The 22,102-nt window shown below is 56.6% G+C and overlaps 2 protein-coding genes across 3 annotated transcripts in view; one reads left to right on the top strand and one right to left on the bottom strand.

Annotated features, from left to right (window-relative positions):
* The window catches only part of HADHA (hydroxyacyl-CoA dehydrogenase trifunctional multienzyme complex subunit alpha), a 57,884-nt gene extending 55,660 nt beyond the window's left edge, over nt 1-2,224 (top strand). Inside the window, exons 18-19 of the mRNA XM_003935271.4 lie at nt 849-963; nt 1,542-2,224. Coding sequence (XP_003935320.1) covers nt 849-963; nt 1,542-1,833 — 407 coding nt within the window. The 3' untranslated portion in view covers nt 1,834-2,224. The remainder of the gene's footprint in view (nt 1-848; nt 964-1,541) is intronic.
* A 43-nt stretch (nt 2,225-2,267) lies between these two features.
* Nucleotides 2,268-21,492, bottom strand: GAREM2 (GRB2 associated regulator of MAPK1 subtype 2). 2 transcript variants are annotated; one of them, XM_039480334.2, is made up of 6 exons: nt 21,248-21,492; nt 18,305-18,445; nt 10,924-11,054; nt 8,144-9,187; nt 7,086-7,255; nt 2,268-6,221 (listed from the first exon to the last, which is right to left on the bottom strand). In XM_039480334.2, exons 1-6 carry the CDS (start codon nt 21,357-21,359, stop codon nt 5,192-5,194), a joined length of 2,628 nt encoding a protein of 875 aa, XP_039336268.1. In that variant the 5' UTR covers nt 21,360-21,492; the 3' UTR covers nt 2,268-5,191. The 2 variants fall into 2 exon arrangements, with proteins under 2 accessions (XP_039336268.1, XP_074251272.1); XM_074395171.1 differs by lacking the exons at nt 18,305-18,445; nt 21,248-21,492 and adding an exon at nt 14,878-14,969.
* Nucleotides 21,493-22,102: the final 610 nt, after the last annotated feature.

The following is a 22,102-nucleotide window of genomic DNA, read 5'->3' on the forward strand; positions in this document are numbered from 1 at the left end:
ACTATAGATTATGGACAAAAGGCAGAGTTCTACCCTTCTAGGGCTCTACCATCTCCTGGTCCAAGTTATGCCAGATGTACAAGCATTTTTATTCCCCCAGAGACAATAGTGCAGAAGCAAGCTCTACATCCAGGCTTTGCCATGTTGTCTGGCCACCTGTGGGGAGAAAGTATAAGCTCAAAATACACAGTATACAGTTGAGGCCCACAAAGAGGTAACTTTCTCTCTTGGCAAAATAGCAAAATCAGCATTACAGCCTGGGTGTCCTGCGGCTTGGTGTTGCATGTCTGGATGTTAGAACTCACCCAGGCGGCCTTTCTCATCCAGGTACACAGATGCCCAAGCTCCAGGTCACAAGATCTTCCTTCCTTCTCTGCCTATTCTTCTGACAAAGACTAATTTGCTAGGGTTAGCTAGCTAGACAAATTCAGGAATTCAGAAGAGGCCAGAGCTTTACAGTACACCAACAGAGACAAGAATTCTCAGGCCAGGTTTTTGTTTTTTGGGTTTTTTTGAGACAGTCTTGCTCTGTCGCTCAAGCTGGAATGCAGTGGCATGATCTCAGCTCACTTCAACACCCACCTCCTGGGTTCAACCAATTCTCCTGCCTAAGCCCCCGGAGTAGGTGTGACTACAGGCTCCCACCACCACACCCAGCAAATTTTTGTATTTTTAGTAGAGGTGGGGGTTTCACCATGTTGGCCAGGCTGGTCTCGAACTCCTGACCGCAAATGATCCACCCACCTTGGCCTCCCAAAGTGCTGGGATTACAGGCATGAACCACCACTCCTGGCCAGGCCAGGGTTCTGAGAACAAATAGTAACACTCCCTTTTCTTGCCTCTTCTAGGTCGAAAGTCCGGGAAGGGCTTTTACATCTATCAGGAGGGTGTGAAGAATAAGAATTTGAATTCTGACATGGATAGTATTTTAGCGAGTCTGAAGATACCTCCGAAGTCTGAAGTGTAAGTCCATTTGAGTGGCTAATGCCTGGAAACATACATTTCTTTGATATCCCAAAGCTTCCCAGCCCCTCTTCCATTTTCTTTGTGACCACCATACCTGAACAGGAGGACCACTCCTTATGCTGGCATGGTGCTTTCCATGCACGGGCTGCCTTGGTCTCTGCCCGGCATCAAGGTGAGAACCAGGCCACATCTGGTGAAGGTCCTCCCTGCTCCAGCCTTCCCTGGGAAGGTCCTAGAGAGCAGCTGGAAGGACTCATGCTCCTGGGCCCCTTCACCCTCCCAGATCTTTGTCATGTGTGAACAGCTTACCGTTGTTGATGTCAAGAGGTATTGATTGTCTTCTCGGCACCAGGCCCTATTCTAGGTGCTCAGTTTCATGTTAATTCAGGGAAGTGACTCTCCACTTTTTCCCTGGGAAAGTTTGGCCCACGCAGGCAGCATCTTCTCTGAGGGCCAGCACTGACCCGCCCACAGAGCTCCCCGTGCACCCATCCCGACTTCCATTCTGCATCTGCAGCTCTGGCTTTTCTTCCCTTTTCCTCTTCTTCTACCTAAACATCTCTTTCTGTTGGCAGCTCCTCAGACGAAGATATCCAGTTCCGCCTGGTGACAAGATTTGTGAATGAGGCAGTTATGTGCCTCCAGGAGGGGATCTTGGCCACACCTGCAGAGGGAGACATTGGAGCCGTCTTTGGGCTCGGCTTCCCGCCCTGTCTTGGAGGGCCTTTCCGCTTTGTGGATCTGTATGGCGCCCAGAAGCTAGTGGACCGGCTCAAGAAGTATGAGGCTGCCTATGGAAAACAGTTCACGCCCTGCCAGCTGCTCGCTGACCATGCTAACAGCCCTAACAAGAAGTTCTACCAATAAGCAGGTCTCATGCCTCACTCAGTCAGTCAGTGCACTAACCCCAGATGCTGGCAGTGCTGGTTCTCCAACAGAGTGGCATCTAGATTTATCAGAGTAACGAGAAGGAAGACAAACCCCGGCATTGGGTTTGCTTCCCAATTAAAGTGCCTTCAGCCAAGACCACCTCTCCCTCCTGGTGAAGTCTGTGAATTAGAGTTTACACTTCCTACTGGAAGGTGGAACCCACTGTGCTCACTGTGTAGGTCCCGAGGCCTAGAGTGGCAGCCAAGAGCCATCTGGAGCCATCTCTGTGCCTGTGCCTCCCTGGAGGCCAGGGTGGGCGGGGTGGTGACGGCAAATTCTGCACCCAACCAAACACATAACAATAAAAACCAAACTCTGTATCAGCGTCTTTGCCCTTCTGGTTTAAATGCCTCCTTCAAAAAGCAAGCTGGAAGAAAGCCCTGTGTTTTGGGAGTAAGAATATGTGTGCAGAATTCTAGATGGCACCTTAGGGAGGGGCTGTGATGAAAGTGGGACCTGATGGGCTCAAAACCACCACACCTGCCTGAGTAGACGCTTTGCCTGGGCTTCTGCTCACCATGGTATACCAGGATATTAAAGCTCTTTCCCCAGCCTGGATTTCCTCATTGTGTGATCTTACCCATTTCTTTTCTGGGTGAGCCTCATCCACAGGTGCTTCTTGAGATGTTTGAGGGAACACTGGCACTAAGAAGAGGTGCGGATACTTCCCTTGATGTTTAGCACTCGTACCACTCCTGGCTGCCTGATTACTGCACGTCGGGCCTGCCCCAGAGATGCCTGTGCAGTAATCAGGCAGCCAGGCGCGGTAAGAGGAGTGCTGACTCCCCCCACAGCACCTGCACTCCCCCATAGCCTCAGCCCCTCCCCACCCCATCCCTCTGTGGTGGAAAGTTCCTATACTTATGTTCTGGCAGAAGCAATGCCCAGTCTGGGTAAACAGTGTTGGGGCTCCTAAGTGGGTCTGGCAGGATTCATGCTGTGTGTGTGTGGAATCGTAATTCCAGTCCCCATCACATTCTGCACTCTAAACTGTCAGATATTACCAGTTACTTCTGCCTCTGCTCCAGTTGCGAGTACTTCAAATATGTCCCTGGTCCCAGCTCTGTAACTGGGACTGGCAGGCAGGGAGCTCAGCTCTGGCTCTGCTTGGTCACTAGGAAGGCAGATCCTAAAACCAAGTTACCTCTGAGTTGGAATTTTCAGATGACCGGTGAGAGCAGAGAGCCGATCCCTTGTACCAAAGCCATTAGTAGGCTTCCAAATGTGGTCTGAGGGAGCCTGAAGTTGGCATTCTGCCAATCCAGGAAGCTAAGCTTGGGCCCTGGTTGGTGACATTGAGCTTTGAGCCTGGGTCTTTCCCTTCAGTAACACCAGGTAGTTGTGAATTATGTCCAAACTAATAGGGGCCGGGCGCAGTGGCTCAAGCCTGTAATCCCAGCACTTTGGGAGGCCGAGGCGGGTGGATCACGAGGTCAAGAGATCGAGACCGTCCTGGTCAACATGGTGAAACCCCGTCTCTACTAAAAATACAAAAAGTTAGCTGGGCATGGTGGTGCGTGCCTGTAATCCCAGCTACTCAGGAGGCTGAGACAGGGGAATTGCCTGAACCCAGGAGGCGGAGGTTGCGGTGAGCCGAGATCGCGCCATTGCACTCCAGCCGGGGTAACAAGAGCGAAACTCCGTCTCAAAAAAAAAAAAAAAAAAAAAAAATACTAATAGGAACAGGGGGGTTCTTACAGGGTAGGGAGGGGCTGGCAAGAGCCCTGCAGAAGGGAATGAAGGCTGCTACCAGCGGCCTCCACAGACATGTGAATGGTCACATGCACACATCATTCCAAAGTCCGCTCCTGCCCAGAGGCATATATACACTGTGCCTATGGGTCCCCATGGCCCTGTTTTCAAAAGAAGAAAGCAGCTGACACCCAGAATGCCACTTGTATTATTCTTCAGCAGTCTAGGATTTATTTCACTAGTCCTTGAGGATTCATTAAATGATCTGCAAGAAAACCAAATGTCCTCACATACCAGGTACTGTGCTCTGCTCTCTGACCACTTCTCTGAGCTGAGGCAGGCTGCTTGGAGCATGGACCCCAGCATGGCTTAGCTACTCTAAAGATACAAAGTGGAGGAAATAAATATCTAGGTAAACTAGGTAAGGCGGGAAAGAAGGCTGTAACCTTGGGCCTGACACTAGTGGGCACCCTGTGATTGTGGGTGGGTGAGATGAAGAAGGGCACAGGGGTGGGGTGGGTTGTGGTTGGACACCATGACCAGAGCTCTGGGTACCAAACAGATCCCCATGTTGATTCAAGGGCATAAAGACCTGCTCTGAAGCACGTGAACAATGGCAGGAGGCCTCAGCTCCAGGACGGCACATTCTCCCAACTGTACCCTCCTGTGCCAGCGACAGAAAACCAGGGAGACACCAAGCATCATCACAGCCAAATGATGGGGGCAAGAGATTGGCAGAATTGGGGGTGGTTGACTACCACTTGCTTCTAGAATCAAGGAGGACCTGACCTAAATCGAGCTGCTCTTCCACAGAGTTAGTATTCTGAGGCTGAACCCCACCTGATGGATGGATGGCTAATTGCAGTGAAGTCTGAACAGAAACCAAGGTGCTAGAGCCATCGGAGCCATGTCTGGCTTCCTAACCAAATAAGTGGGTCGGGTCAATAGCAGAGCTGTGTTTTTCCAAAGTTGTCATCCATAAACCAGGACCCAGAGGTGGAACCTCTGAGGTGCCATAGGCCAGGCTGGTACACGACTCATCTGTGTGCAGGGCCAGGCCCCTCAACCGCACTGGAGCAGAGGGGGAAAGGAAAGGCATCCCAGACATACAGAAATCTACACCCGGACTCTGGGGCAGTTTTAGACCAAAAGCCCACAGAGCACAAAGGAGAGTGGGCACTTGGGAAATTTGTGCTTAAATTATCGGCCATCTTCCCGTCTTTAAATGGAACCTACAGGCTTGAACAGTGCAAGTCATTTGTGAAGGTCTGTAGCCAGCCATGAGAAGGTGTTAGCTCACTCTGAAGGCCAGCTTTTGACCTCGCTGTGGGAATCACAGCAAATGCCTCACAGGGCCAGGTGAACAGTGGTGGCCCTTCCCCTTCCCCATTATTCTGCACACTCAAAGGCAAGCTGTCCTGTGCAGGGGTCTCACCCGAGACAACCACATTTCCACATGGTTCTCCCCTGGATTCGCTCAGTGGCTGCTGAGCAGCCTCAGTCTCAAAATAGATCCTCCCTGCAGGCAGCACCTGCCACTCCGGAGTTCTGTCCCCTGGGCCCCCGAGCCAGCATTCCAGCTGTGCAGCTCTGGCTGGGGAGTTCAGATCTTGGGCCTCCAGCCTTTGATGAACTGCATGATCTTCTTGACCTGCAGCTTGGTGAGGTGGAAGTCATCTGCCAGGATGTCCTCACTGAGCTGCACAAAGATGCTACCATCAATGCGCTCTCGGGCAAAGAAGCTCACCACATCCTCTGAGAGCCCGATGAAACGCAGGCTGCGAGAGACCTCCTCCAGGGAGAGTGCAGACAGGTCAGCAGGGGGCTGCCAGGAGGAGGCGTCCCGGACTCCAAAGCCTGTGGCTCCATCCCGGGGACTGGCAGGAGGCCCTTCTAAGCGCCCTTGGGTGAGAAAAAGTCGTGCTCCTCCTGCCTCAGGTCCCTGGAGAGCAGCTGGTGACAGTGGGGTGGGGATCTGACGCAGCACCAAACCTTCAGGCTCAAAGGCCTTGTGGGGGCCAAGTGGTGAAAGGTGGGGTCCAGGCCCAGGCGTCCCCACCACTCTGGGATCCTGAGAGTGCAGCAGCTCAGGCTCTGGAGAGCTGCCCTGCCCCAGCTCAAAGGGATCAAAGGGCTCCAGGGCGGGTTCCTGCCATTCAGAAGAAGAGGAGGAGGAGGGGGCGCAGGAGGATGAGGGAGCAGCCGAATAGGACTGGCCTGGTGAGGCCAGGCCTGGGGAATACGCAGGGCTGGAGGTAGCCACAGGACCTGAGGTGGTTGTGGGCCCAGAAGAGGAGGCCACTGAAGAGCCTGAGGGGTAGGGAGGCCCAGAAAAAGGGTTGAGGGCTCCAAATGGAGCAAAGCGCTTCTGGGCATGTGAGGGCTTGAATAGAGGTGGGCAACTGTGATAGGTCTTGACAGGGGTGTCGACCCCTAGGAGGGAGGCAGCTCGACCACTCAGAGGCTCTGTGAGGGTCCGGGAGGCCTGGCTAGGCTGTGTGGTTGAGGGCAGGGGTCCAGGGGGCGGGCAGCTAGAGGACTCGCCCACCTTGCAGTCCCCCCAGGTGCATGGGTAGCAATAGAGGGAGTATGTGTCCGGTGACGGGGAGCCACTGCCACTGCGGGAACCCGCCCTGTGGACAGAGATAGACACACACATATAGGACAGGTGAGGCTCAGCGAGAGGAAACTCAAGAGGGTCACACATGCAACACAGCCAAGCACCACTGTGACCTCAGCAGCATGGGCCTGCACCCTGGCCCTGGCCCAAGACCCTCCGGGATGGCCCTGTTCTTCCTTTCAGCATCCCCCAGCCCAGGTCAGAAAACACACAGGAAAAACGAAACAGAACTGAACTTAATAAAATTTTTTTTTTTTTTTTTTTTTTTTTTTTTTTTTTTTAGATGGAGTCTTACTCTATTACCCAGGCTGAAGTGCAGTGGCACGATCTTGGCTCACAGCAACCTCCGCCTCCCGGGTTCAAGAGGTTCTCCTGCTTCAGCCTCCTGAGTAGCTGGGCTTACAGGCACACACTACCATGCCCGGCTAATATTTGTATTTTAGTAGAAATGGAGTTTCACCACTTTAGCCAGGCTGGTCTTGAACTCCTGACCTCCAGTGATTCATCGGCCTCGATCTCCCAAAGTGCTGGGATTACAGGCGTGAGCCACTGCACCCGGCCTGAACTTAATAAAAATCTCAAAACAGCAAGGCGCTCTCTCTCTTCTGCAGCAGAGTCCTCACCTTGAGGGAACCAGGAAGATGCTCTTATCCATTCCTCAACATTTAGGAAAGAAGCTGAAGCCGGCAGAACCGGCCACTGGGCCCCAAGACACTCAAAAACAGCAGTGCCCCTCCCTCAGCCACTACACGGGGACCTGCATCCTCGGAGCCTCCCAGGCCTGAAGCCTTCTTCCTCAGCGCTGTCCTCCCCCTCTTCACCCTTCCCTGCCTCAATCTACCTTGGAACGCAGGACCAAGGGAAGGCAGGGACTCACCCATCCTGGAGGCCAGAGGAGTAGTATGAGAGGCTGGAGCTGGGGCAATGCACAGGCTGCAGCTTGGGGAAGCGAGGAGGAACCGGGGGGCTGCCCGAGAGCTGGCCGCTGCCATGGCCACCCCGGGGAGGCACTGGAGGAGCATTGAGCAGGCGGCATTCCTCCTTCACCTACAAGCAGAGGGTGGTGATGCTACCTCGTCTCCAGGCAGCTGGCACTGCTTATCCTCCCCTTCCCAAGCAGCTGGGCAAGGGGGCCGTCTGGGCCTGACACCTGCCCCACTTTGCCAATGGGCTATCTGGCACCCCGACTGCTCACCCAGCCAGCCACCCACCCCACCCTTCCTGGCCTCCCCAGCCTCCCTCATGCACCCACACCCTGTCCCGACACATGCACAGCCTCCTATTCCTTGGAAATCCATTATGGATGTAAGAAAAAGCATACAGAGGTGGATAAAACCTCCCTCCTCAAGGAAAAGGACAGAAAACAGAGGACAAAGGCAGACCGAGGGGACAGAAGGAAGTGTCTGCCACCTGCATCCTTCCCTTACAGATCATGTACCCTAAAGAGGACTCCATGGGATGCTGACGGGTGTCATGGGCAGGGAGAAAATGTTCTGATACACAGGTTTCCTTAGTGCAGGACTTCTCAGAGCCTTTAATATACCAATGCACCGTGACTCCAACATGAGGAGGAGGGGAAAGGGCTGGAAATCATTCACAGCATTTCAAAGCTTATGTTGCCAAGGAGCCTTCTTTTCACGGGACATCTTAAAGGACCCCAGCTCCGTGAGACCTTCTAGGTTCAGTGTTTCGAGGCTCCTCCCAAATTATCTGGGACTGGGGACCTACAGGCATCTCTGTCCCGCAGCCCCACCGCCACCGCCCGCCCCAGTGCCCCTTACTACAAATGCTCTTGCCTGGCATGTCTCTGCGCTTTCCTTCTCCCCTTCCCCACCCCGCCACCTCCTCTGCCACAGACTCCGGGGCTGGGGCCCAGGAGAACGGGCTTTGGGCCCTAACTGAGCCCGAGGCTCGGGCCTCAGTGCGCTCACTCACCGCCTCGGATTTGGGAGGGACGGGAGGCGGCAGCGCCTCGGTCTCCCGACGCCGCGGTCCGGCGGTCCCGAAGGAGATGAGGTCGGGCCCTGGGGGCGGCCGGGAGAGGCCCTCGGGCCCCTGGTGCGCCCACAGCTCCTCGTAGGGGATCTCGGCGGGCGGCGCGGCGGGCTCGGGCGAGGCGGCCCAGTCCGGGCTCACGTACTCCTGGTCGCAGTCGCCGGCAGGCACGGGCGCTAGCGGGCCGGGGGCGCGGGCGAGCCCGGGAGCGCGCGGCGCGGGCAAGCAGAGGCGCACGCGGCGGGGGCTGGCGCAGTCTTCGGCGAGCTCGGCAGGCGCCTCGCGCACGGCGGTGGAGTACTCGTCGGGGTCGAAGCGCTCGCGGCAGTAGGAGGCGCTATCGCGCACCAGGCGCTCGACGCGCGGGTCCCCGGCCAGCAGGCCCTGCGGCAGCGCGAAGCGCGGCGTGTCCGTGAGCAGCAGGAAGTGCAGCGGCGCCGGGCCCTCGCGGCGCAGCGCCAGCCCCAGCACCACCGTCTTGGAGATGATGCTCACCAGCTTGTAGCAGTGGCCCTCCCGCACCGGGTGCAGGTCGTAGGGGTTGCGCGGCGGCCGGCTGGGCACCAGCACGTTCACCGGCAGCCGCACGCGCTCGATGATGGCGCGCACCGTGTGCTCGCCCTCCTGCATCTGCAGCTCCAGCGGGCTGCGGGTGCTGAAGCGGCCCTGGCACTGGAAGGGTAGGCTCAGGCTCTCGTTGGTGCGGTGGTTCATGCAGATGAGGCAGGGCATCTTGCCTTTGACCGACCTGGCGCCGCCGCCGCCGCTGCCTCCCGCAGCCCCCGCGCCCCCCGGGCCGCCGCCGCCCATCCCGGCCAGCGCCCCGGCCCGGCCCAGCTTGCGCAGGAGGGTGGTGAAGCGGGAGCGCTCCTTGGTGGTCTTGGCGCACAGGATCTCCGCCTGGCCCATGAGAGTGAGCTCGTCGCCCGCATGCAGTGTGAAGTTGTACACCTCGCTGTCCTCGCTGAACTCGCCCGACACCACCTGGGGATCCCAGAAACAGGGCAGGGCCTTAGCCAGTCCCCAGGGCCTGGAAAGGGAAAGCAGCCTTCCTCTTCCGTCCTCGGGACTCGGACCAGATGGAGAGCATTGGGCTGCAGGCCAGGAGATCCACGTTCATCCTGGAGAGACCACTAGCAGCTGTGCCACCTTAAATGAGTTGCCCCTCCACGCCTTAGCGGCCATATCTGATCATTGTTACTTCGAAGAACTAATGGATTAAGAAGACTATGTGCAGTGACATATTTTTCTTTTCTTTTCTTCCCCACTGCTTGGGTAAGCAACGTATTTTTAAAGTATTCAGTAAATGACTTTTATTATCATTGTCTTTACCACTTCTACTATCATAATTCTCTACCCATCCAACAATGCTAAGCTAAGACAAATGAATTGATGGATAAAAGGGGGCCGAGCGCAGTGGCTCACACCTGTAATTCCAGCACTTTGGAAGGCCAAGGCAGGTGGATCACCTGAGGTCAGGAGTTCAAGACCAGCCTGGCCAACATGGCAAAACCCATCTCAACTAAAGAAAAATACAAAAATTAGCCAGGCGTGGTGGCCGGCGCCTATAATCCCAGCTACTCAGGAGGCTGAGGTAGGAGAATCGCTTGAATCCAGGAGGCAGAGGTTCTGGTGAGCTGAGATTGTGCCATTGCACTCTAGCCTGGGCGACAGTGCAAGACTCTGTCTCAAAAAAAAAAAAAAAAAAAAAAAGAGAGAGAGAGAAAGAAAAGAAATCGGTCTGTAAACAGAATAGCTCTATCTGCACACAGCAGGAACTGTTTTTAGTTCTTTTGGGGGGTAGGGACAGAGTCTCACTCTGTCATCCAGGCTAGAGTGCAGTGGTGCGATCTCGGCTCACCACAACCTCTGCCTCCTAGGTACAAACAATTCTCTTGCCTCAGCCTCTTGAATAGCTGGGATTACAGGTGTGTGCCAACACGCCTGGCTAGTTTTTTCTATTTTTAGTAGAGATAGGCTTTCACCATGTTGGTCAGGCTGGTCTCAAACTCCTGACCTCGTAAGCTGCCCACCTTGGCCTCGCAAAATGCTGGGATTACAGGTGTGAACCACCATGCCTGGCCTGTTTTTAGCTCCAGAGACTGGGTCTTGCTCTGTCGTCCAGGCTAGAGGGCAGTGGCACATTCACAGCTCAGTACAGCCTCAAACTCCTGGCAGCAGTCCTCCTGCCTCAGCCTCCCAAGGAGCAAGGACTACAGATAACCACCATGCCCAGCTAATTTTTCCTAGAGACGGAGTCTGTCCACATTGCCCAGGCTGGTCTCAAACTCCTGGCCTCAATCGATCCTCTGTCCTCAGCCTCCCAAAGTGTTGGGATTACAGGCATGAACCACTGCTCCCACTCCACTACAGGGGCTTATTTGCACTGCATGCCACAACCACCACCTCTACAAGTGGGTGCTGGGGCAGCTAGGGACAGGCTGTCCTGAAAAGTCTCCAAGTCAGGACATGACCCTTCCAGCCACTCCCTCCTGCTCCACTTTTCACAAGAAGTCCTTCAGCCCAGGGGGTCCTATTCCCTACTCTTCTGACATGGCTCAGTTGTGCCAAAGGCCCCCGAGGGGTCCCCAGAAGCCACTCGCCTTCTTGGATCCTGAGGGCAAACTTCCAACCAGGGCAACCTTCCAGCCAGGGTCAGGGTTGCCCCTGAGGCAAGGAGTAAGAGTGGGGACCCCAGACCTGGTGAGGGAATGACTGACCTTGACGCTGAAGGTGATGGCTTCCATCACAAAGATGCGGTCGGGGAAGACGCTGGCCACCTCCTCCACGCTGCTGAAGTACCTCACTGGCTCCCGCACATCCCGGGCCTGCTCCAGGAGCTTGAACTTCCCTGCATAGGGAGTGACAAAAGTTGCTGGAGTGGGCCTGCCTGCTGGGAGTCTCACCTGCATCCCAAGAGCCTTCATGGTCCCCAGCTACCACAATCTCAGGCAGTCCCTTGGGAACTCAGGAGGGCCAAAGGGCAGGTTTCCACTGGCATGGGCTGAAGGGGGCTGGTCATCTGGCTCCAACCTCAGCGAGGTGAGCACAGATCCCTAGCAACTACAGCTCAGCCCTCACCCAATAGAGAGCCTGTGGGTGTACAGTGAGGCTAACGGCTGCCTGCCCAGAGAATCCGACTGCAAATAGCCCCAAACATGTGGACACAGAGCTGGCCTCTGATCAACTATCAGTGTGGCACCGGGATGCTGGCTCCTCACTCGGTCCCAGCCTGACCTCTGACTTGCCATCAGAGTTCCTTTCCCTCTCTGGGCCTCATCTAAAGGGTTGGGGACAGATGATTGTGGGTCCTGCCTGGATCTGGCATCCTTTGCCTCTGCCCTGGGCTGCTGATCCACATGGAGATGGCACTGGACAGAGCAGGGCCTGGCCCAGGCCTTGAAAGCCCTGGGAGAGCCACTCTGACCCCAGCTCTGTTCCCACACCCTGCCCTGGTCCAATATACAATCTTACTGTCCCACAGGCTCTGACCTGAACTCAGCAAAGCCACCTCCCTGAGAGGAGGCCTTCCCAACCTGCAGTTTGGGGCTGTGTGCTTTGCCAAGCTCAGCGCATGCACCTAGGAGACACAGACTTCAAAGAAGTGATACCAGTCTGTGAAGCTGACAACCCTGTGTAAGCTGTCTCACCTCACTAGCCAAACACCTTCTATATGCACACTCACATGAGCACAGAGACAAGCTCTAAATGCCTGGCATCAGATGGCTGGCCTCCCTCAGGCTTTTTATAGCAGGAAGAGAGTCGTGAATAGGTAAGGAAACAGCAGATCTAGAGAAAACAAGGTGACCCTTTAGCCTCTGGGTCTTTTTGTTTTTTTAAACAGAGTCTTGCTCTGTCACCCAGGCTGGAATACAGTGGCATGATCACAAATCACTGCAGCTTCGACCTTCTGGGTTCAAGGGATCCTCCTGCCTCAGCCTCTCAAGCAGCTGGTACCACAGGCATGTGCCACCATGCCCGGCTACTTTTTTATTTTTATTAGAGATGAGATCTCATTATGTTGCCCGGGCTGGTCTCGAACTCCTGGGCTCAAGCGATCCTCCTGCTGTGGCCTCCCAAAGTGCTGGGATTACAGGTGTGAGCCACTGTACTGGGCCTTCTTTAGGTTCTGAAGCCCCCTTGGTAGTTACTTCTGTCACAATTCATTCATTTAATTACTGCACAGACATTGAAGGAGCACTCACTATATGTCAGCCACTATGTTAGGCCACACGGAGGGTACAAATCTGTGTAAAATACAGTCTGCCCTTGAAGAAATCCAGATACAGTGAGTGAGACAATGAGTACCCAGTGATGGTAGGATGTGATAAGTGCTACAACAGACTTGTGACAAAAGAGTCAGAAGACTGCTGGGTAGGAGAAACCTGCCTGGTGGAATCTCAGAGGATCACTGAGCTGCACCTTAAGAATGAAAGGGAATTCATCAGCTGGGCACAGTGGCTCACACCTGTAATCCCAGCATTTTGGGAGGCCAAGGCGGGCAGCTCACAAGGTCAGGAGTTCGAGACCAGCCTGGCCAACATAGTGAAACCCTGTCTCTACTAAAAATACAAAAAATTAGCCAGGCATGGTGGCACACACCCATAGTCCCAGCTACTTGGGAGACTGAGGCAGGAGAATCACTTGAACGTGGGACGTGGAGGTTGTGGTGAGCTGAGATCGCGTCACTGTAGTCCAGCCTGGGCAAAAGAGCGAGATTCCATCTAAAAAAAAAAAAAAAAACAAGAAAAGAAAAGAAAAAAAAAGGGAATTCACAGAACGGGCATTCTGAGCCCCTGCCCCTGCCCCTGTCCCTGTGGAAGAAATAGTGTGAACAAAACAGAGAGACACAAAAGCAGACCACCTGCCCCAAATGGTGAGTGCCTGCAGGGAAGGACTTAGAGAGAGGGCAGACGGGAGGGGATACAGACAGCAACTGGGATTTGAAAGGCTCTGAATGCCTTGCTAAAGTGGTAAGACTTTCTTCTGTACAAAATGAGACCCACTGGAGTGCTCTGAGCAAAGAAATACCAGGATCCAGGTTGAGCTCTATTAAAATAACCAGGAGACCAGTCAGGCAAATGAACCAGTACAGGGTTCTGGAGAAGAGCCAGGGAACAGCAGAAACAGACCAAGAGATACTAGGAAGGGAGGCCCAGCAGGCTTGGGTGACTGAATGAGGGGGAGGTGGGGAAGGAAGGGACTCCAGATGATGTACTCAGGCCACCAACCTGGTCAGAAATAGAGATGGCAGGCTGGGCATGGTGGCTCACGCTTATAATCCCAGTACTTAGGGAGGCTGAAGTGGGTGGATCACTTGAGGTCAGCAGTTGGAGACCAGCCTAGCCACCATGGTAAATCCCTAACTCTACTAAAAATATAAAAACTATCCAGATGTGGTGGCACACACCTGTAGTCCCAGCTACTTGGGAGGCTGAGGCAGGGGAATCACTTGAACCTGGGAGACAGAGGTTGCAGTGAGCCGAGATCATACCACTGCACTCCAGCCTGGGCAACAGAGCAAGACTCTGTCTTCAAAAAAAAAAAAAAGGAGATAGCAGAGCTGTTAACCAGAACCAGGAACCCAGAAGGAATGTGCTGTGGGGCCAAGGCAGATCCTGGAGAGGCCAAGGAAGGGGCCTCCAGGTGGTACTCCAGGGTGGATGCCACCAGTGTGTGTGCAGAACTTGGGGGCATCTGGTCACCAGCCCACAGGTGGCAGTCTTGGCTGTGAGGCAGGTGAGATGACTCAGGGAAGAGGAACAGCAGAGGGGATGTTCATCCCAGAAAAATGCCCACACTGTGCTCCTAGCATGAACACGCACACAATCGTGCATGCAGTGCGGGGCTTCCTGGAGACCCCCAAATCCAGCGAGAGACCCAGATGATGCAGGGTAAAAGGAGCAGAGGGGCAGAGCCTGAAGCATTATCACAGAGCAGGGAGAGAAATGAGGGCCCCAAACAAGGGGAAATGGCCAGGAGAACGCTGGTGCGGGAGACCCCAGGCCTGCCCTCACTGCCCTGGGACCCTCTTGGGAAGAGGCCTCTGAAGTGCCACAGCCCTAGAGGGCAACAGGGAAAACCCGGGGAGGGGGGGGGGCAGGCAAGGAGCAGGGGTCTAGGACTTGAGAAGCAGGAACTGCAGGCACTGAGTAGCTCGCCTCCCTCCTGCTGCCTCCTCCCCCAGGTCGACATACAACTCCCCACCCCCCACCCCTGCCCCAACCACAAGTAGCCAGGCAGGGAGCAATGCCCACTGCCCCCTGTGGGGAGATTTGGAGCCAAGTCAGGGCTGGAGCTGGGGGAGGATGTGTCAGGGAAGATCGATGTAACCATGGCATCCAGCACCATCCCCCTCCACGGCAGCCCGAAGCCCAGCGCTGGTCATCACCGCCGGAGGAAGGAAGGGAGCTCTCCAGGGAGTGACGCTCTGGACCCTGGAAGCCTTTTCCTCCGCGCCAGCCAGGGGCAGCTTCCTCTCCTGCCTCCTCCTATGTGGGACCTGAGGTACCCCCTGGCTCTAGGGACCTGCCCCATCCTGGCCTGCCCCTCCTCCTTGTCCTTGCGATCAGAGCACACTGCTGCCTCGCTCCTCCCTTCCAGCCCCAAGCACCTAAGGGCTGCGGCAGGGGCCTGGGGACCGCCCTTCTCCACCCCTGCCCCACAGCACATACTCAGTAAAGAACGTGGGTGAAAGCTCAGACTTCGGAGTGCGACAGATCTGGCGGAATCCCACCCTGCCACCAGCTATGTGACCTTGGGCAAATTATTTAATGTCTCTCGGCTTCGGTTTTCCCATCTGTAAAATGGAAACATCCCTATTGGCCCACAGGCGCATCTGCCAAGTGCTGAGCAGGAAACAAGGCCAGCACTGGGGCAGTGGCACCTCGCTCCGGGAAGACGCCTGGCCCCTCCCGCGGGGCCGCTGGGGACAACAGGGTCCAGGCCAGGTCTCCCAGGCTCCTGGAGCAGAGCGCTGCTTGGAGACCCGGTCACCCGGCAGTGCCCCCCCCAGCCCCACCCCACGCCAGGCGCCGTCCTCCTCCCTCCCCAGCCTTCCCCGCGGCTCTCTCCGCGGTCCGCAGCCAGCCGCCCCCGCCTGCCCAGCGCCATTATTTATTCATTAGGCGAAATCAGCGTGGAACCCAGCCGTGCACTCAGCGCCGCCTCCTCGTTAACCCGCCGGCCAGCGCCCTCCTAGGGGCCTCTGCCTCCCCTCCCCCGTGCAGGCTGACAGCAGCAGCCCCGCGAAAAGATGGGGCTGGGGCCGCGCCCCCCAAGACCACCACCGTACACAGATAGGCAGGGACGCCAGAGATCTGAGAGGAAGAGCTAGGAGCCCCGGACCCACGGTTTCCTGGGAGACTCTGTGCCTCGGGTTCCCAGAGTGTTAATGACACAACCAAAATGAAGTCCCTAAAGTCACGTTTTTTTTTTCAGTGAGGGATTTTCCCAACCTTTCTTTTTATTCTTTTTAATTTTTAATTTTTATTTCTTTATGTTAGAAACATGGTCTGGCTCTGTCTCCCAGGCTGGAGTGTAATGGCACCATCATAGCTCACTGCAGCCTCAAACTCCTGGACTGAAGGGATCCCCCACCCGCCTTCCCAGTAGCCAGACTACAGGCCTGCACCACCACACCTAGCTAATTTATTTGTTGTTGTTTGTACAGAACAGTTCTCACTATGTTGCCCAAGCTGGCCTGGAACTCCTGGCAAGGATCCTCCTGCCTCAGCCTCCTAAAGCACTGGGACTACATATACGAGCCACTGCTCAGGCAACCTTTTTTTTTTTTAAAATCCCAGGAAGACCTGGGACCTCTCCCTGAACCAAGCTGGGAAATTTCTGTCTTGAGCAGGCCCGCGGTGAGCTCCAAGCCCAAGACAGAACCCCAGGTCAGAGAGACACCTGAGATGAGTTTCCACATCTTTTAAGGGGTTGGGGTGGGTACCAACTTCCCAGGTGGTAAAAGGCAAAAGCCTCTGAAAAGGGTTCAGTCCTGTTCACCTGGCTCAGGGGGACCCAGGGCCAGAGGGGACAGGGGTACCTGTGAGGAAGCGATGGAGCCTTCCCAGCCTTGGTGAGGGGGTTGTCAGGAGCAGCTGGGCACAGCAGTTAAAAACACAGAACTGGGCTGGGTGTGGTGGTTCGCACCTGTTATGTCAGCAATTTGGGAGGCTGAGGCGAGCAGACCACCGCTTGAGGTCGGGAGTTTGAGACCAGTCTGGCCAACATCGTGAAACTCTGTCTCTACTAAAAATACAAAAATTAGCCAAGCATGGTGGCAGGTGCCTGTAATCCCAGCTACTCAGTAGGCTGAGGCAGGGGAATCACCTGAGCCTGGGAAGCAGAGGTTGCAGTGAGCCAATATGGTGCCTCCACACTCCTGCCTGGGCAACAGAGCAAGACTCCATCTCAAAATACACACACACACACACACACACACACACAGCTCTGCACTCCTGCCTGGGCAACAGAGCAAGACTCCATCTCAAAATACACACACACACACACACACAGCTCTGCACTCCTGCCTGGGCAACAGAGCAAGACTCCATCTCAAAATACACACACACACACACACACACACACACACACAGCTCTGCACTCCTGCCTGGGCAACAGAGCAAGACTCCATCTCAAAATACACATACACACACACACACACACACACACACACACAGCTGAGCCTGGCACAGTGGATCACACCTAGAGTCCCAGCACTCTGGGAGGCTGAGGCAGAAGGCATAATTGAGACCAGGAGTTCAAGGCCATCCCAAGCAACATAAGGAGACTATCTCTAAAAACAAACAAACAAAAAAAACGCAGCACTAGGCAACCCACTGAAACTCCTGGAGCATCTGTTTCCTGGTGAGTTAAATGGAATTGATAAGACTTTCTCACCAGGTTGCCATGAGGATGAAATGACAAAAATGTTTGGCTCAGCATATGAAATGCAGCTTATGCTTAACGCATGGCAGCTGTGGGATCTGGGGCTCACACAGGACGTCTCTGGGATGGGGCCACCAGACTCCCATCCCTCCCACACAGGGGACAGCAAGCACACGTTCCTGGTATGGTGCCTCGGATGCCAGCCATCAGTTGAGATACCTGGAACCCGCCATGCTCGTCCTTTCCTAGCTGTGTGACACTGGGCAAGTCGCCTCCCCTCCAAGCCCTCCATTTCATCATCTGTAAAATGAATGGGCTATACTTCCTTTTTTTGGCAACAGAATCCTTTCTCCAAACAAAATCTTATTATATGTCAACATCACATATAAAACTAATAAAGATTGTCCATTAGCATAATCTTTAAAAGTCTAAAATTTTTAACATTCACTTATAAAGTCAACCAATGGAAACCATAGGTTTAACACAAAAATTGGGAAAAACAGGATTGGCATGGACAGATGCAGCCATGTCATAACCTGGGCACTCCTTGGTTTCTGCAGCGTTTGGTTGCGCAGAACTGAAAAGGCCCTGGCAGGACATGTTCTCTTGAAGGGTCTTCACAAAAAAGGGTTACCGTGGCAGCTGAAGGTACACACTGAAGGCCTCTGATTAGGGTTAAGCTCTGACTCATAGTGACTTAAGAGTGTGGGTTTTTTTTTTTTTTGAGACGGATTCTTACTCTGTCGCCCAGGCTGGAGTACAGTGGCACGATCTAGGCTCACTGCAACCTCCGCCTCCTGGGTTCATGCGGTTCCCCTGCCTCAGCCTCCCGAGTAGCTGGGACTACAGGTGTGTGCCACCACAGCCGGCTAATCTTTGTATTTTTTAGTAGAAACAGGGTTTCACCATATTGGCCAGGTGGTCTCAAACTCCTGACCTTGTGATCTGCCTGCCTTGGCCTCCCAAAGTGCTGGGATTATAAGCATAAGCTACTGCGCCCTGCCGAGTGTGGGTATTTTTAATCATTGGTTTCAAATCTACTTTAAAATAAAATGTGACTCCAAAAACCTGTGAACTACCTCTCTAAAAACCCAGGGGTCCACAAAACACATGAAAACTGCTGGGCCCTGCCTGACTCCAACCTAACCCTAATCACCGCCTCGTTTCACCCCCACAGGCTTTATGACAGCTTTCCATGGCTGGACACACCTGGGTACTGCAGGGGGATGTCGATCTTGGGCCCAATGACGTAGTGGCCTTCCTCCAGGGTATGAGCTGTCACCGTGGTCCACTGGCGGCAGGAGTGGATGAGCAGGATGTCTCGCTCACTGACGCCCTCGGCGTACTCCCCTGGGAGGAGAGAGGAGGACAGAGAAGGGGGGGAAGGAAGACAGGACGTTAGAGGAGCAGAAAGAAGAGATAGGGTGACCTCCCCACCAAGACCATCCCCCCACAGGGACAGCTCCCCACGATCCCTGTCCAGGTCAGTAAAGCTCAAGGGACAGGCGGGCTGCCAGCCAGGGCCTGGGGCTGTGGGTCTGGCTGTGAGCCTCTCAGGCTGTGACTCCCGACAGGGCCCCTTGTTCATCAGTGGCTGGAATGCCTGCTATCCCTAGCTCTGTTCTGGGGCAGGGAGCTCTCCACGGATGATCCCAGACGACCCCTGAGGAGGTGCGCAGAGATGTAGCAGAACTAGGCAAGTTTGAGGCCCTGCCTGGAGCATGACTGGGGACTTAGAGGGCAGCAGCAGGCTCTGGCTGGAGGTAGGGGTGGGGGGTGAAGGGAGACTTTAATGAGCAGATGATGCTAAAGAAGGGCCCTGTTGGGGCAACAGAGAGGGCCCAGATGGGACTGTCCCTTACAGGTCCCAGCTGTGAGAGCTCCCCAAGAACCACAGGTCGCTGGGGTTGGGAGAATGACAGGGGATAGAGCAGCTGATTACTGAGTCTCCCAAGGGCAGCCCTTCCTTTTCACCCACTGCCTTGTTCAGGGGACCCTGAAGGAGAAGGAGGGAGTCCCCAGAAACCCCCAACCCCATCTCAGAGGGGTGAGATGTTGGAGGAGTTGGGATAGGAGGTTTAAAAGGCAGGAGTGAGAGGCCCCGTCCTGGGGCCTAGGGGAAGCCGCTCTGGGGCAGAGGTGTTGGGAGTTGGCAGAGGTGTTAGGAGGGGTCTGGGCCTGGAGGCTCCAACCCCAGCAACGGTTTCCAGGGGAGCAGGAGGGGCAGCCCAGCTTCCAGGAGGCAGAAGGGGCCGCATCCTGGCTGCAGCTGGTGGGGAGGGTGGGGGCGGGGAGCACCTCCTTCCTTGCTCCTTCAGGCACAACTTAGGACATTTCTGCCAATCAAATGGGAAATGCTTTCCTCTGACACTGGGGTTTCCATAAAGTGTGTGCTTGTGGGGTGTGTGTGTGTGGCAGGGTGGGGGACGGTTCAAGGGCTCGGTTCCCACTACGTGTGTGGTGGGGGTGTTGTCTGAGCCTTCGTCTGCACTTCGTCACCTCTGGGGGCACAGGAAGCTCTCCTCCAACTCTGCTCCCTGCTTTGAGAGCTGTCCTAGCTCCCAGCCCCATCTTCCACAGCCACACAGGCACATGGCAGTAACCAGGGCTCGAGACCACCAACAGCTGAACCACAATAGCCCACAGTGACAGGTGCTTGTCACCCAAACGACACAACTCAGTCTCAGGCCAAGGGGCCCCTCCCAAATGCACAGGCATGCAGGCACCTACCCTTCAAGGCCATCCAATTTTGACCACATATTCACATTCTTAAGGTGACCCAGCCATAGCCACACACTGTCACACACAACAGATGGGGTGGGGGGGTGCCATCACACCAGTCGTTCATTCACTTACCCATTCATTCATTTATTCAATCCATAATCTTTATTGGGCAAGGATACCTGTCTCAAGGAGCCCGCAGCCAGGTGGGAAGACAATAAACTGGCCATTATAATGGGTGTGCAGTAGGAGATAAGACGGGGCTGGCACCAGGTGTCAGGGGAGCCCAAAGGGAGGCCCTGCCCAAGACCGAGGAGCTCAGAAAGGGAAGATGCCAAAAAAGATGTGTGGGAAATGGCCGGAAGACCCCAGGGCAGCGTCCCCCATTGACAGGCGGACACAGTACCACACTTTGACCACCCGGCCGTGAGCCGGAGAACCAGACGCTGGCCTGCCCGACGGCCGGGGCGCCGATGCTCCCCCCGAACCTGCTCCCGGGACAGCTGACGCCCACTGTGCCCACTCCTGGCCGCCGCGGGCCGGAGGAGGGGCTGCCGGGCCCTGCAGGGAGTAGAGGAGCCTGCGGCTGCGGGCCCCATTAGCATTCAGGGAAGTGAGTGTGCCAACGCGGGCCAAACCCCTATTCTTCTCACACACAAAACCCCCGGCCTGGCTGCCAGCCCCGGCTCCCGCCCCTCCCCCAACCAAGCAGCACCCCCTCTCCCCGCAAACGGTTTCCTTGCTCCATGCAGCCTCCGGCCGTCCCCTCTCGGACCCCCAGGCGTAGTTCTATCAGCAGAGCGGCCGGGGGCCCCAGGTCCTATTAAGAAGTGGGACAAGATTAGGGGGAGGACCGGGGTTTGGGGGTCACCCCAGGAGGCAGACCCGGCTCCCGCGGGCCTCTCCCGAAGGTGGCCTGCCCGCTCCAGGACCCAGGGCTAATCCCCAAGACGCGAAAGGAGGTGCGAGAATGGTCCCCAGAAGGGAGGAACGGGACTGGTGGTGGCAGTAGGGGAAAGACAGAGTCCGGGTCCCAGGGATGAGGGAGGACAGAGGTGAGAGGCCTGGGACAAAGGGACTGAGGGGGCGCGGCCGGTGCGGGGGGCCCAGGGGCAGCGAGGGAAAAGGGGGCACCGACGGGGCGGGAGCAGGGGTTCGGCCCCTTCCCGGACTCCAACTGGGCCGGAAAACTGTCCCTGGCCCTGTCCCCGCAGTCTGTGCCTGTGTCTGTCCGCGGGGCCCAGGAGGCGGACCTGGCGGGTGGGCCCCGCGTCTCCCGGGAGGCGCGCCAGGAACCGCTCGGGGCCGGCGCCGGGGAGCCAGGAGAGCGCGGGGGCCGCACCCTCCTCACGATCCATCCCTCTGGCCCCTGCCTGGAGAGCCCACAATTTCCCTGCGGACCCCGGTCCCCATCCCCAGCGACCCCAGTACCTGGCCCAAGGCAGGCGAGCGTGGGCAGGCGGCAGCGGCTGACGATGAGGTCGAGCGGGAAGGCGCCCATGCTCCAGCGCAGGCCGGCCAGCCCGGCCGCCAGCTTCTCCATGGCATGGGCGCCCCGGGGCCGCCGTCCCGGGGCCCCGACGGTCAGTCCCGCGCGGCCCAGGCTCCCGCGCCCGCAGCCACCTCCGGGGACCGCAGCGGTGCTCGCCGCCTGGCAGCCCCGCCGGGCCGCGGGCGTCACGTGGCCGGCCTTCCAGCGGGGCGCCGACCCCGGCCCCGCCCCCGGCCCCGCCCCCTCTCCGGGCCCCCGCCCCCCGCTCCGTCCTCCCGGACCCGGACTCGCCCCTGGACCCCCACCCCTAGCCCTGTCCGCCAGGCCCCGCCCCTTTCCTCGGACCCGTGCCCCCGCGCCCCCTTCTGGGATCCCCGGTCCCCTGCCCCGCGCTCCGTCCGCCCGCCCTCGCCACACTCTCAGGGCCCGGGCTCTCCGCCAAGCCCTGCCTCCCCTCCGGCCAGCTCCCCCGCGCCCAGGTGAAGTCGGCTGATGGAGGACCCCCTGGGAGGGCGCCTGGAGAGACAAGGAAGACCCGAACCGCATCTGCGGGGTCGGCGAGGGCTCGGTCTCTTCCTCCTGGCTGGGCGTGTCCGGGCCCCGCCGCGCCCCCTCGTGCCGGCCTCCCGGAGGCCGCGCCCACCCGCGCCCGGTCCGGCTCCGCTGCCCAAAGCTCAGGTTCTGAATTCCCCTCCTCCAGGACCTCCGTCACCTCCCGCTTCATGGAGCTGGGGGAGGCAGCCTTCTTAACCCTGTTTCACTGATGAGCAAACTGAGGCGCCGAGGTCAGGTGG

The sequence above is a fragment of the Saimiri boliviensis genome, chromosome 1 (assembly GCF_048565385.1).
Source record: "Saimiri boliviensis isolate mSaiBol1 chromosome 1, mSaiBol1.pri, whole genome shotgun sequence".
NCBI lineage: Eukaryota > Metazoa > Chordata > Mammalia > Primates > Cebidae > Saimiri > Saimiri boliviensis.

Excerpts from the sequence above, each read along its gene's own strand:
- GAREM2 (XM_039480334.2), bottom strand. The coding sequence starts at position 21,359 with ATGGAGAAGCTGGCGGCCGGGCTGGCCGGCCTGCGCTGGAGCATGGGC. Across the intron at positions 9,188-10,923 it reads CCATCACCTTCAGCGTCAAG|GTGGTGTCGGGCGAGTTCAG; the intron begins GTCAGTCATTCC and ends TGGGATCCCCAG. Across the intron at positions 6,222-7,085 it reads TCCTCTGGCCTCCAGGATGG|GGCGGGTTCCCGCAGTGGCA; the intron begins GTGAGTCCCTGC and ends CTCTGTCCACAG.